The sequence below is a fragment of the Crotalus tigris genome, unplaced genomic scaffold, assembly GCF_016545835.1.
Source record: "Crotalus tigris isolate CLP2741 ecotype Arizona unplaced genomic scaffold, ASM1654583v1 scf7180000017550.10884619, whole genome shotgun sequence".
In the NCBI taxonomy this organism is placed as follows: domain Eukaryota; kingdom Metazoa; phylum Chordata; class Lepidosauria; order Squamata; family Viperidae; genus Crotalus; species Crotalus tigris.
Window position 1 is genome coordinate 3,844,079 of NW_024096468.1, and position 12,950 is coordinate 3,857,028.

At 39.8% G+C, this 12,950-nt stretch overlaps 1 protein-coding gene across 4 annotated transcripts in view; it reads right to left on the reverse strand.

Moving 5' to 3' along the window:
• PLEKHA6 (pleckstrin homology domain containing A6) overlaps positions 1-12,950 on the reverse strand; it is a 182,034-nt gene that overhangs the window by 67,507 nt on the left and 101,577 nt on the right. The window contains exon 1 of one of the 4 annotated variants that reach the window (XM_039340768.1): positions 3,293-3,464. The exons of the other annotated variants lie outside the window; for them this stretch is intronic. Within the exon in view, the coding sequence (XP_039196702.1) occupies positions 3,293-3,324 (32 nt within the window). The 5' untranslated portion in view covers positions 3,325-3,464. Of the gene's footprint in view, positions 1-3,292; positions 3,465-12,950 lie in introns of those variants that run through there. 4 annotated transcript variants of the gene reach the window in all.

Consider the following 12,950-nt stretch of genomic DNA (forward strand, 5'->3'; position numbering starts at 1 on the left):
CAGTCACCAGCATGACAAACAGAAACTAAATGTAGCTCTCAATCTAGAAAAAGTTGTATTCTGTATTCTGTTCATGACTACAGACTTAAAGAAAATTTCACTGGCTGATTACTTTCATCCACATCCCACACACTGATGACTGGTGAAAATGAGCTGCCATCCTTCTCTGCAATCCAATTTGGGATTATTTCTCAGATGACATCTTTGAATATCCCCTCTCCAAAAGGAGGCTTGCCATTACTCCAGACACATTAGCCAATGTCAGGAGACTTGCCACAATGCTTGGAACATGTCATTGTCCCTTTAACTAGCTGGTTTGCTGTAAAGAGGCAATGCCAAGATCACACATCATTCTGCAGCATTATGTCAACCTTCACTTGGCTTCTGACCAGGGCTACCTGCTTGCTGGTTTCAGCTTCGCTGCCAGCATTTCTGAGTTCTGTCCAGGGTCCTGATGCTTTTCTTACCATACTGACTTGCACTCTGAGCTCCCTCCTGCAATCAGCCTGCTGAACCCATAACTAACTTTCTTACTACTACTTCTGACTATACTCTCTTCAGCCTGATTTTGCTGCTATGCATAGGCACCATGCATAAAAACCATGTTTCAGGATTGGATGTATATTTGGAAAGCCTACTTATTCCATAGACAATGTGTTTATGTAATCCTAACTGAAAATCTGGAGTAATGCTCAGCAAAACAACACTGCCATGCAGAATTCAGAAATAGGTTCAATGCTTTTTAAATTTATGAAGATAAACAACAAATTGACTGTTGGCAAAATCCAATATTGTGCTCATGTTCTATATCTTAAATTTAGTTCCGGATTATCTTGATATTTATCTGTAGTGGCGTTTGAAAAATAATGAAGGATCAAGATAGAGAATTCATTTATAATTTAAATTTTTTCACTGAATATGATCTTGCAATTGTGTGGTAAATTGACTTCATAAGCTATAAATGATTAATGGAAGCAACCATCAGAAAACATATCCCATATATAACAGACACCAAAAATTTCTCCCAGTAAGGGTACTTTTTCGTGAAAAATGCAAAACATATTATGATCAATTTCTTATCTGACAGCAACAATAGACATACAAATATGGCTGTAATCTTTGGGCCATTAAAGTGTCTGTCCTTGTTTTTAGCTATGCTAGAAAGACAGGAGATGGGCCATTATATGAGAACAGTCCTAGATGGATTCAAGATTTCAGAAAAGCTGAATTATGGATACCCAGAATGTTATAGATACATGGCTAGAACCTGATGTTCATCTTGAAAATGTGGAGGTTTGCATAAACTGGCAATGAAAAAGAACTCATTCCTCAACATGTTTCTAATGTGCCAGTTGTAACAGATGTGTCACTAAAAGAGAGAAATTTCAGATATATCATTTTCTAATTTTCTGACAATGCTGGAGTTGGAATAGAGGGAGGATGCACACTAGGGCAGGCACATCAACTCTAGCAAAAATTGCATGATAATGCTGAAAAACATTTCAATAAAAAGGAAAAGAAGTGCTGAAATTAACTATTACTTTCTGAGGGGTTTCAGTATCTTAATACGATCTATTTATTTTGGCATTTTCATGGGAATATACAGTTCACTTACTATTAAAAGATATTTGCAATGTAGCAATAAGTGTTGGACAGAATGCCCACATCAGAATTAAGATCTTCAAATAAGAACCAAGGCCAAGTCTAATGGAGATAGTATTCTCCATTTTACTTTCAGGAACTGAAGATGAAGAAATAACAAGCAGCTTTACTAAGGAAAACAAATAATCTGTTTTTAGACTTCTACTACTTTTCAAACCAATTTCACAAATATAATCTTGCATATTTTCTGTCTCCCCATGCATAATTTGCTGAATAAGTTGATCAGTATAACTTTTATGTTTGTGTGGCAACTGGAAATAGGCCCAAGCAATGTAAATGACATTAACACTAGAGAATGTGTTGTTACTGTATCGGGTCAACAGTATGTTTAAGTTTTAAGTTAAGCTTAAATCACCAAACTATGTGAAATTTCACCTGAATGTATGAAATAGCCTCAGCAGAATTTTCTTTTAAAAAAAATACACAGAATTCCAGGATTTTATTGCTTATTTGTTCCTATCAACTCAAGTAAGAAACTTGGAGATAGACAGTAACACTAAAAAATGAACAACAATATTTGTAAGAATGACAATATAATTTGAAATAGTAGCAAATCACTTCTAACTGAAGAGACATGCCAAGCTAAGAGAATGCTTCACACAGAAAGACAGATATACACTTTTTTTATTATAATAATATCAGTTGAATGTTTACCCAATACAAGAATCTGAGCAAAAAAACATGATTTGTATCTCTAAACAGGATCTTCCACCGCCAGCCAAATGTCAAGTCAGAGGCTCCTACTTAATCCAACTCTTCACATGCATCACAGTGCTCTAAGTGGTATCTAAAATTGCATTTACTCATATTCGTCTTTTGCCCTACTTTCCATGACCTTCCTGTTTCTCTTTCTGCACTTTTTTCAGTATTAAAACTTAAACAAGAAGAAAGTCCTTGAGTAAAAATCAGAGTCATCATGGTATTAGATTACTGCCTCTTTGCACCAGAGCTTTCACATGTAATTTAACCATTCTTACCAACACTGGAAAATACCTACAACGTGAATTTGCCTGCCCTTTTTATTTTAACATAACAATTGAAGCTGTATCCTACTTCTTAATGAATGTAAGGTGGGAAAAGGCTTAATCTGAGTATATGTTACCTAGCTTCTGAGGATATTAACTTTCTTGGAGTTATCCTGTTATTTATGGACAGATATTGCCTCTGGGGCTCTACAGTACTTAGTTACTGATCTGCTTTCCTTTTAGTCTTTATACAGAAGAGGAGTCCTTTAATCAATTCAGCCCGAAGAAGGTCTGTCTTTATTCCTTCAGCATCCTTTGTAGTTGTGTGTGGTTTCTGCAGCTCTTGCTGGCATTCCTCTAATCCCCCCCCCTTTTTTTTCAGCTTTCAGGGTTCAGCACTAGCACAAGAAAGACAACTTCCCCTGAATCTCTTAAATGTTTCCTTAGCAGCAGTTGCCTTGTCTGGTCCTGTTCCACAAACTCCTGAGTTAAACCATCTGCTATCCTGAGCACTGCAATGCAGTAGCCACTGACAAAAATGAAGTTCTATAAAAGCCACAATATGAAATATATAACTCCCCCCCCCCAAAAAAAAGCAGAAAGAGCAAGGCCATGAACCACAACCCTTCCCCCAACATTTTAGAGCATCACTAGGCAAGTCCTACCTGACGCGGCGGTCTGCTCGAAACTTAAGCATGGTGGTAAATCTCAGCTGCAATTCTCACTTAAAACCATGTCTCTCGAAGGTGGGTAAAAGGAAAGGGGAGTCCTCCCAGTGCATAATTAGTTCCTCTAGGGCATTGGGAAATAAGCCCTATTGGAAACTCTGGCACTGGCAAAGGTATGTAGTGCTTTCTACAGCTCTGCCTCCTTCTTCAACTTCTCTGTTTCTCTGGAATTCAGGAAGAAAGCAGTTCATCGCTGCTTTTCTGATCTGATTTCTGGGCAGGCAAGAGACTGTGTGTGTGTGTGTGTGCATGTGTGTGTGTGTGTGTGAGAGAGAGAGAGAGAGAGAGACAGAGAGAGACACACACAGAGAAAGAGATGGAAAGAAGGAGAGGCAGCTGCTCTCTCCCTCTCTTGAGGCACCAGGGTCTATCTAGCCTAGCCCAGCCTCATCATTCAAACAATGCTTTCTGCCTTGCATGCAGCAATCGCAGCAGCCGGCAGGCATGGCAAAGGTAGGAAGGGTGGGGGAAATATTCCAAACTCGATTCTCCCAAGGAGAGAAAGTTGAAGGGTATATGGACACTGGCATGCAGCCAAATGCTAACACACAAATATATACACATATTCACCCACATCCACAAATACACACTCACATTAGGTGCAGCAGATTAATTGTGCTTTCACCTGGCTACAGTCTTTCAGGAACAAGGGCTTTTTAGAAGATTGAAGATGAAATAAATGAAACATAGGCATTTCCTGGAGCGATAAAGACTTTTAGGATACCCAAGGCGTTCCATGGGCTTCCATAAGCAAGAAAATAAAGACTGAAAGATTCCATACAAATTATACATTTACAAATATATAATAGATTTTTCTTTCAATTTTTATACATTTCTCTCTCCTCTCTCTCTACTCCATTTTATTTTTTCAGGCTGCCCTCTTTCACAGCTTTTCTTTTTGTTTTTGGTCAAATTGTCATTTTTTCCCCCTTAAACTATTTTTCATGTTAATTTATTAGGCAATATTGAATATACTTAAATTAAAATTATACACATGTAAATGTGCAGAGTCACTGAGAGTCAGGTGGCAATATAAATTTAATAAATTGTGATTGGCCACATAGTCAGCCATAGTCATTAAACAGGATTTGGCATTTTTATCCACCTAGCAAGTCCTTCCCAAGGACCTAGAACAGGCAGATATTGTTGTTTGATTATATAAGACAGTGATGGCGAACCTTTTAGAGACTGAGTGCCCAAACTGCAACTCAAAACCCACTTATTTATCACCAGGTGCCAGGTGGGCATGGCCCACTGGGTGGACATGGCTGTGGTGGTCATGGCAGACTGGGTGGCTTTGGCCAAGGTGGGCATGGTCCCCTTGACATTGCTCATAGGGAGGGATGCCTGTGGGAGCCGGGCAGGGTTGGGGGAGATCAAAGGGGTCTCTGGCAGGTGGAATGGTAGGCAGGAGGCTCGCCCTGTGGAGTGAGACGAGGCAAGGTGAGGCAGGATGGGGGAGCCATTGTCACAGGGCAAGGCGAGGCAGGGGCTGAGGCAACTGCTGCCTGACACCATCAGCCCACGCACACAGAGGCCAGCGAGCACATGGGAACTGACAGTGTCCGTCAGCAGCCACAGCCTGCCGGCCCCTCACTCAGGGGCTCCGCAACTCGCCACCAGCAGTTCAGAGAAGCTGCCTCTGAGCTGGGCAACTGGCTGACAGCTGAGGAGGCGATGCAGTGGGTCATGCCCGGGAAAAGGAGAGCATGCGAGTCCAGGAGGGATGGGATGAGGGGAGGGAAATCAGCCATGCTGGGATGCATCTGGCCACGTGGGACCTTGGTGAGTTAGCGGGTGGCTGGTTGAAGAGGGACAGTTGCCACCTCCGGGGCATGGCATGCGTGCCCTCAGAGAGGGCTCTGAGTCCCACCTCTGGCATGGGTGCCATAGGTTCACCACCACTGATATAAGATATTCCAAGTAACGCTGCCTTTTGCAACTGATTGATTTTTGTCAGTGCTGATGGTATTCAGGTGGCCCTCCAGGACCCATCCCAGGATACATAAGACTCATTTTATTTCCCCAGTGGTTTAACTCTCTAATACAGTAATCCTGTTACAGCCTTCAAGATTAGTGCTTTCCAATATCAAGAAAACTGGACTGAGAGGCTGTGCTCACTGCCACTCATGCCTTCATACTCTCTTGTCTGGTCTACTATAATACACTCTATAAGGGGTTGCCCTTGAAGAGCATTTGGAAGCTTTAACTGATGCACAATGTGGTAACATGGATAGTAAATGGCACACGCGATGCCATTACTTCGAGAATTGCATTAGTTTCTTCTGTGCAGTTCAAGGGGCTGGTTGTCAAAGCCTTTCATAGTATGGGACCAAGTTAGTATGGGACCATTTCCCCCGTTGTTCCTAACCATCTCATGGGCATACTTCAAATCCCATCAACCAAGGAATATTGCCTATTGAAGCCCAAAGTTGAGCCTTTCCTCCATAGTGTCCACCCTCAGGAATATTTTCCCTCCAGAGATTAGATTGGCTTTGCTGGCCTTTCATAAGCCCCTAAATATCTGACTTTATGCCTGGGCCTGGGACCCTGAATGTGCAAAGAGTCTCATCTCTTGTTTGTATTGATGATTAATATTTATTTCTGTTAGCTGCTGTGTGGTTTGATTTTTGAAATAGCTTCCAAAAGTGACTTGTGGAGAAAGAAAGAAAGAAAGAAAGAAAGAAAGAAAGAAAGAAAGAAAGAAAGAAAGAAAGAAAGAAAGAAAGAAAGAAAGAAAGATCTAATTGGAATACTTCAAAAATCTTCTAGTGGAGGACTAGAATGGGAGGTATCCAGAAACCTCCCCTCTATCATACTTCAGAGTTTGACTTAATTGCTAATCTTTCCCTCTTATTACATGCTGTTGAGAAGAAAGATGGGGAGAATTAGAAAGATTTATACATTTTATTTTCATTATTAATGAAAATAGACAGAATTGAAAGCTCCTATCTCATGAGGCTTTAATTCCAATTCTTCAAAAACATACACATTGGATGATGGCTTACCAATAAATGCAAACCCATATGTATGCAATGTTAAAAACCATGCATCAATTGCAAGAGCAGTGTTTCCATTTGATAGTTAAAAAACAAATCTATTATATTCATATGATAAAGGCCATTATCAATAATATTCATGTTCATACAACACATTAAACTGTAAACCACAGTTTACAAATCACCTAGCTAAATCTAGCATTCTGTCTTAATGGTCACCAAACCAAGCAACCACTTCAGGCCATAAGTGGCACACTTGCTTTAGTTGAGCATGTTGTGGGAAAATGGTCATTGTAATTTGTAAATTATTGTTTATGTTCATTTTTTGTGTGATCATACTGTAACTGTAGTCTTTTGTTTATTGTGATGTTAATTAGCCTCAGGCTCACACACTGCCCAATTCTATCAATTTTTCTAGGCTAGGGTATAGATATTTACAACACTTTTAATATAATCATAACAATTTTAAATGGTTAAAAAGGTAAGAAAATGTTTGGAACAAACTAAACATCAAAAAATGACCCTGTTCCTTGAAAGTGTACTTTTTTATGCCTTTATTCAGAAACTAACAAACCTTTATTCAAAATTTAACACAGAGCACATAGCAACCTATTGTTTCAAACCACATACAGATTCATCCTTGTGTACTGCTATTCTATGAAAAGTTTTAGCTTGACTGAAGCATTAAAATTTCACAATTCTTGATGTCTTGTTATATGTAGTTCATAGTACATATGGACTACGTATGCATCTTCAACACACAAGTTGATCTGGTTACATTAAGAATTCTACTGATATCAACCCCAAATGTTACAATATTAGGATAAGACCAAACCATGCAGATTGATGTTCAATATCCTAAATTGCATCTCCAAAAGAAAGCTTGACTGTAAAACTTATGTAACTTATCTTTTAGAGATCCAGACTTAGTGCCTGCTTCTTGCCCCATGCTCAGCCATATGCTGCTCAAATATGTTTTAATGAATTAACTACAACTGACTATTTACTATTCAAGTCAAAGCCACATTAAGGCTCTGCGAATCTTGTCAGTTATAAACTATAAGTAAGAAAAACATACATACGTATCTTGAGTAGGTTCTGATTTGCTTTTAAGTATCATTAATAACCCTTTAAATTCCTTCAATTAAGTCTCTTCTAATCTTTCACCACTGACCTGTCTTATTTCTTAGCCTCTCTCTTCTCTGTCTCTTCTTGGTGCGACATTAGTTGGAATATTTTCAGCCAGGACTTTGAGACTGAGAATTCTGCCACTAGTTGGTAGCATAGAAATCACTCATTTAAATGCTATAGGAAGCTCAATCAAGGCTGAGGAAGTTTAAATGAAAGAAGTCCCTTTCCTTCTTATATTCACCTTCCACAGTGTGTTACACTGGCACTCTGCAAAATCTAGAAAACAAAGACCGTAAGAGGCAACCTATAACCCGATCTGCTCACTTTTCAGGAAGAAAATATCTCTCAAACACATACTTATCCAATCCTGGAAAGTTGATAACAATGGTAGCTTTCAAAAGATGCTGTATAATCTATATCAGGCATGTTCAACCAGCGACCTATGGGCTGCATGCAGCCCTGGACACTAGTGATACAGACCCACAGGATCTTAAACTTTTAACATTATTATGTGGTTTTATATTATAAAACTATATTATGTATTTTATATGCAGCCCAAGACAATTCCTCTTCACTCAATGCAGTCCAGGCAAGCCAAATGATTGGACACCCGTGATCTACATCTTTAAGCTTTATTATTGCTTCAGCTATCTACCAGATCTGGGTTGCAAAACTCTGGAAAACCACTAGCCAGCAGCAAATATGCTGTTATCCAGTGGTAGTCTGGAGTTTTGCATCCTATATCTGATAACATTCTACCTTTAGCTGCCTTTTTTAGATTTCTGAAGAGCTCAGTTCCAGAGAGTAGCTTCCTACATTTCCCAGTAACCCACTGGTTCATTCAGAAGTCCCAATCCATCAAATGAATGCACAAACCCATTTCACAGGACAACTAGAAACAGACTTTATTAAAATAGATAATAACAACAATCTTGCAAGTCTGCCTCGCTTTCTCACTTTCTCTCTGAGAATTCTGGGTGAGGAGAGAGAGATAGTTTGAATCTATTTGTAATATCTCCCACTTCATAACAAATATTTCTCCACCTATTTCCCAATAGATTCTTTCTCCAAAGTCATTCCCCTGTTTCCTTCAGGTTCATAGAAAAATTTCATCATGGGAAACCTCAGTCTTTCCTGCATTTCCAACTGCCATTTTGGCTATGCTGGTCAGGAATTAGAGGGGTCATAATACAGCATATGTCAAGGATATCAAATGGGGGGAATGTGATTTTTTTCCTATGACATTTGGAAAGAGGAACATTGCTTCTCATGCTTTCCCTAGGAGGCAAATACAAAACCAAGAGGGTACTACTAAGAGAGAATGTTGGTATAAACTATGGCTGATCTGCCACAGGAGCACCCATGCTCAGAGAGGGTTCTCAGCCTCAGAAGGATCATAAAAATTATTGAGTCTAATGCCTGTTTCATGCAGAAATCCAAATGGAAGCATCCTGGTAGATGATTGTCCAGTTCTGATATTTAATTTGAGTGGCATGTATTGGGAAGCATACTATTTGTGAAAAGAGTAGGTGACTCTTTTGCCCCTGTTTGAGTTGAGAATAAATTTCAAGTAAATAGGACTGACAAGTAAAAGAAGGTCACCTTCACAAAGAATTTATTACCTTCTCAGCTGCTTTCTCTTGCAGAGAGCATAGGTGTGTGGTGAGGAAGAAAGTGTGTGTGTGTGTGTGTGTGTGTGTGTGTATGAAAGAGAGAGAGAGAGAGAGGGATGGAGGGAGAGGGAAGGAGAGAATATGAGAGGGACAGCTCCTCACTCCAATCTCATCTTCATGAGCTAGCTAGGCTGACTGATTACAGATCTTCTTGCAATGTGACCTTTTCTCTCAGCCAAATGAAGACCCTATAACACAGAGGACTTTTGTTTCTTCTTTTTGCAAGGAAAAAAACATCTCCCTATAAAAAACATTTCCAAACAGCATTTAATAAGGTCAGAAAACTTAAGGCCAGATTTGTGTAAAATGCACGTTTTGGATGTTGGACTATTGTTCGCTTTTGCTCCATTCTGTTTCAAACATCCCAGTGTGCTGTCCAAAAGCTATGATGCCCAGCAATTATCAATCCCATTTCTGTCTATCCCACAGTATTAAGAACAGTGATGAATGAATGACCAAAGCAAGCTTCAAGCAGTATTCCTGAATCTACTGAAATCTATTGTTGGTATTCCACACCCAGCCCTTTAATAATGTTACCATTATCTCTAATAGTAATAGCACGTAGACTTATATACCACTTCACAGTCCTCACTAAGCGGTTTACAGATTCAGTGTGTTGGCCCGAACAATCTGGGTCCTCATTTTGCCGACCTCAGAAGGATGGAAGGCTGTGTCAACCTTGAGCTGGTGAGAATTGAACTGCCAAATTGTAGACAGCCGGCAATAAGCAGAAGTAGCCTGCAGTACTGCATTCTAATCACTGCACCACCATGGCTCTTTTCTCTAAGTTTTGTATATTTCATTATTTTATTTATTAATCAAATTTATATAGCTGTCCATCTCACCAAAAGCAACTCTAAAGGGCACACAACAATTAAATAAAACCACAAATAGAAAAACAGCAGATATAAAAATATAGAAATCTAAAGTAAGAAATGAATTATATATACAGACCTTAAGAGAAGAGAGGATCAAGATGGCCACCTCAATAATGGAGCTATCTAAGCAAATCTCCAATTTCCTGGTATGATAACATAATGCAGTTTTGACGGCCTTCCTGCATGTCAAAAGGGATGGAGTTAATCTAATTTCAGGGGGGAAAATGTTCCATAAGGTGGGTGCCATGGCAGAGAAGGCATGTCTTCAGGGACCCATCAAATGTAGATCCCTAGCTGATGGGACTGGCAACCTGTCTTGTCTAATGGGACAGGCTGAAATAATCAGAGAGAGACAATCCCTCAGATAGCCCAGTCCCATGCCAAACTAGAACTTGAATTGGATCTGGAAGCAAATTGACAACCAACACAGTCATAGACCAGAGATGTAATGTGTGCTGTTCTAGAAGTGCACATAACTGCCTGTCCCTCTGCAATATGTACCAGCTAAAGCCTCCAGACACTCTTCAAGGACCACAGCACGCAGAGCTCATTGCAGTAGTCTAACCTGGAGTGACTAGGACATGAATGATTGTAAGCAGGGCCAACCAACTGGCAAACAAGACATAGCTGTGCAAAGGCCATGGATAACCACAGCTGCAACCAACTCATTGAATGGGAGTCATGAGTCTAGGAGGATTCCCAAATTCTGGGTCTATCTGGGGCAGTGCAGTTCCATCCAACACCAAAGAAGTCATAAACCAGTAGGCCCCAAAGTCTAGAGAAACTCAGACTTGCAAGGTTCAGCTGAAGTTTGTTGTTCTTCAGTCAGAACCTTACAAGCTCAGACATAGGATAAGACATTCACTTATACTGCTTTTGATGTTATAGCAGAGAAACTTTCACACATTAGAGTCATGGATTTTGTGGAAGGATGAATATCCTTCAATTTTTTAAAAAAAATGTTACATGAGATTACTATATTAAAGTTGCAAGTTTTTCTCTGCAGTCAGCTGCCCAGCTTAGGCACGTAAGCACTTGCAGAGAAAGGAAAAAAGTTTAAAACTTCTTAGAAACCCTTCCACCTGGCTCCTAGGATTCAAAAGAAAGAAGTATAAAAGAAGCCAAATCAGGTAAACAGAAGGGAAGTGGTGGGGAGGTTCTTCAAGATTTTGCGGGAGAGGTGATTAGACGGGGTGGAGCAGAGGAGGTAGTAGCTGGCGTAATCAGAGGATCCACAGGTAGACAAGATTGAGAAAGGTGCCTGAGATAGCTGAAACCAAAGAGGACTCTGAAGAAAAGAACTGTCAGGGGAAAAAAAAAATACAGGCTTGAACTCTAGATGGTGGCAGAGCAAACTCCACATGGTTCAGTCACTGGATAACTGGGTAAGAGAGAATTAAGAGAAGAAGCTGTTAGCATTCCTAAGTTTGAAGATAATGTAGTACGGGAAGAGGAAGAAAAAGGCAGCCAAGCAATTTGTATTATAATCAAAGCCATTTGGTTAAGTACCAATATGTATTATATTATGTTCTGCTAGGTCACTATAGATAGAAATGCCTACATCTATCAAGATAAAGTCTTGTAAATACACTTTGCACTATCTTTTCATAGTAACAAACTGCAGTACCCTCACTCATTAGCTCTGTGTTTTTCTCCATATGTGACTTCTTTCCTACCCTCCAACAGACTTTTGAATTAAATTTCTAAGAGTCCTAGCAGCTTATAAAATGCTAGCTGCAGAAAGTACGTTGTGCCAGCTTTCCTGTGATAGTAGCATTAGTTGATAGTTCAGCTAATCCCATCAAAGAAACTGGAGCAAAATAAGAAGAGTTAAGTGCAGAACCATTGGGGAAAATATTTGACACACGTATTAGTGATAGAATGACAGAGACACATAACAAAGGCAGAAACTCTGTTATGAGTGAGCAGCTAACCCCAGGTAGCAAGACAGGCAGAGTCCTGCCGCCAGAATAGGAGCCAGATAACTCCTGGCAGTGCAGATTTTTATCTCTCCTTTGTTCAATATTAATTGACTCAGCAACTGATGCATTAACACGTGCCAATGGCCATATTTCTATTCCAGTGCAGTATTCTTGATTTCCCTTTCTCATGAAATTCCTGGCCAACTCTTTATGCTGTGTCTTCCCACCCACTATACTTTGCAGAAAAGGTCAATCAGCTTGGTGGAAGAGTTTTCAGTACGGGTTTGCTTTCTGCTTTATTCACCTACAAGAACATCTTGGACAAAGGGTTAGCCAAGAGGGAGATTAGCCTGCAACTGGATTGACTCCCAGCTAGACCATCTGCCTGTGGTCTGACACTCATCCTGACTCATAGGCACGAAGCTGTAAACCTGTTCACATGCCTCAGAGCAACACCTGCCCTGCTAATTATCCTGCCCTTGTCAGCTGTTAGATAATTGAAGCTCATCCTTTCTTTAGTTGCAAAGTTCAAGAAGCAATGTATGCCAGGGACTGAGAACACCATTTGATATGTTTTTGTTCCTGATACCTTACTGATCATTACATACATCTCTCTCAAGGCACATCAAATAATGTAGCCCAAGGCAATTATTGTACCTCCAATATACAAGGATAGTTTAAAACAGAAGTAAGAAACAACTGATTCCCCAGGAGTGTGTCTCTCTTATCTCTAAAATATAGAACCCTCTGGGATGAGCTTCAACTGCTGTTTTTCAAGCATCTTACTATGATATTGTAGGTAAATGTTTGTACTTCAATGTATGAAAAGAAAATGCTACCTCTTTCTCCTGTATGATCACCTCTGTTTCGAAAGGAAACCCCACACCTAGTTCTTTAATGCCAAAAACAAGCATAGCTATATATTGATGGTTTTCGAGACAAGTAACCATAATGACATCTTTAACTCAGCAACATAGAAAAGAAGTGGCTGC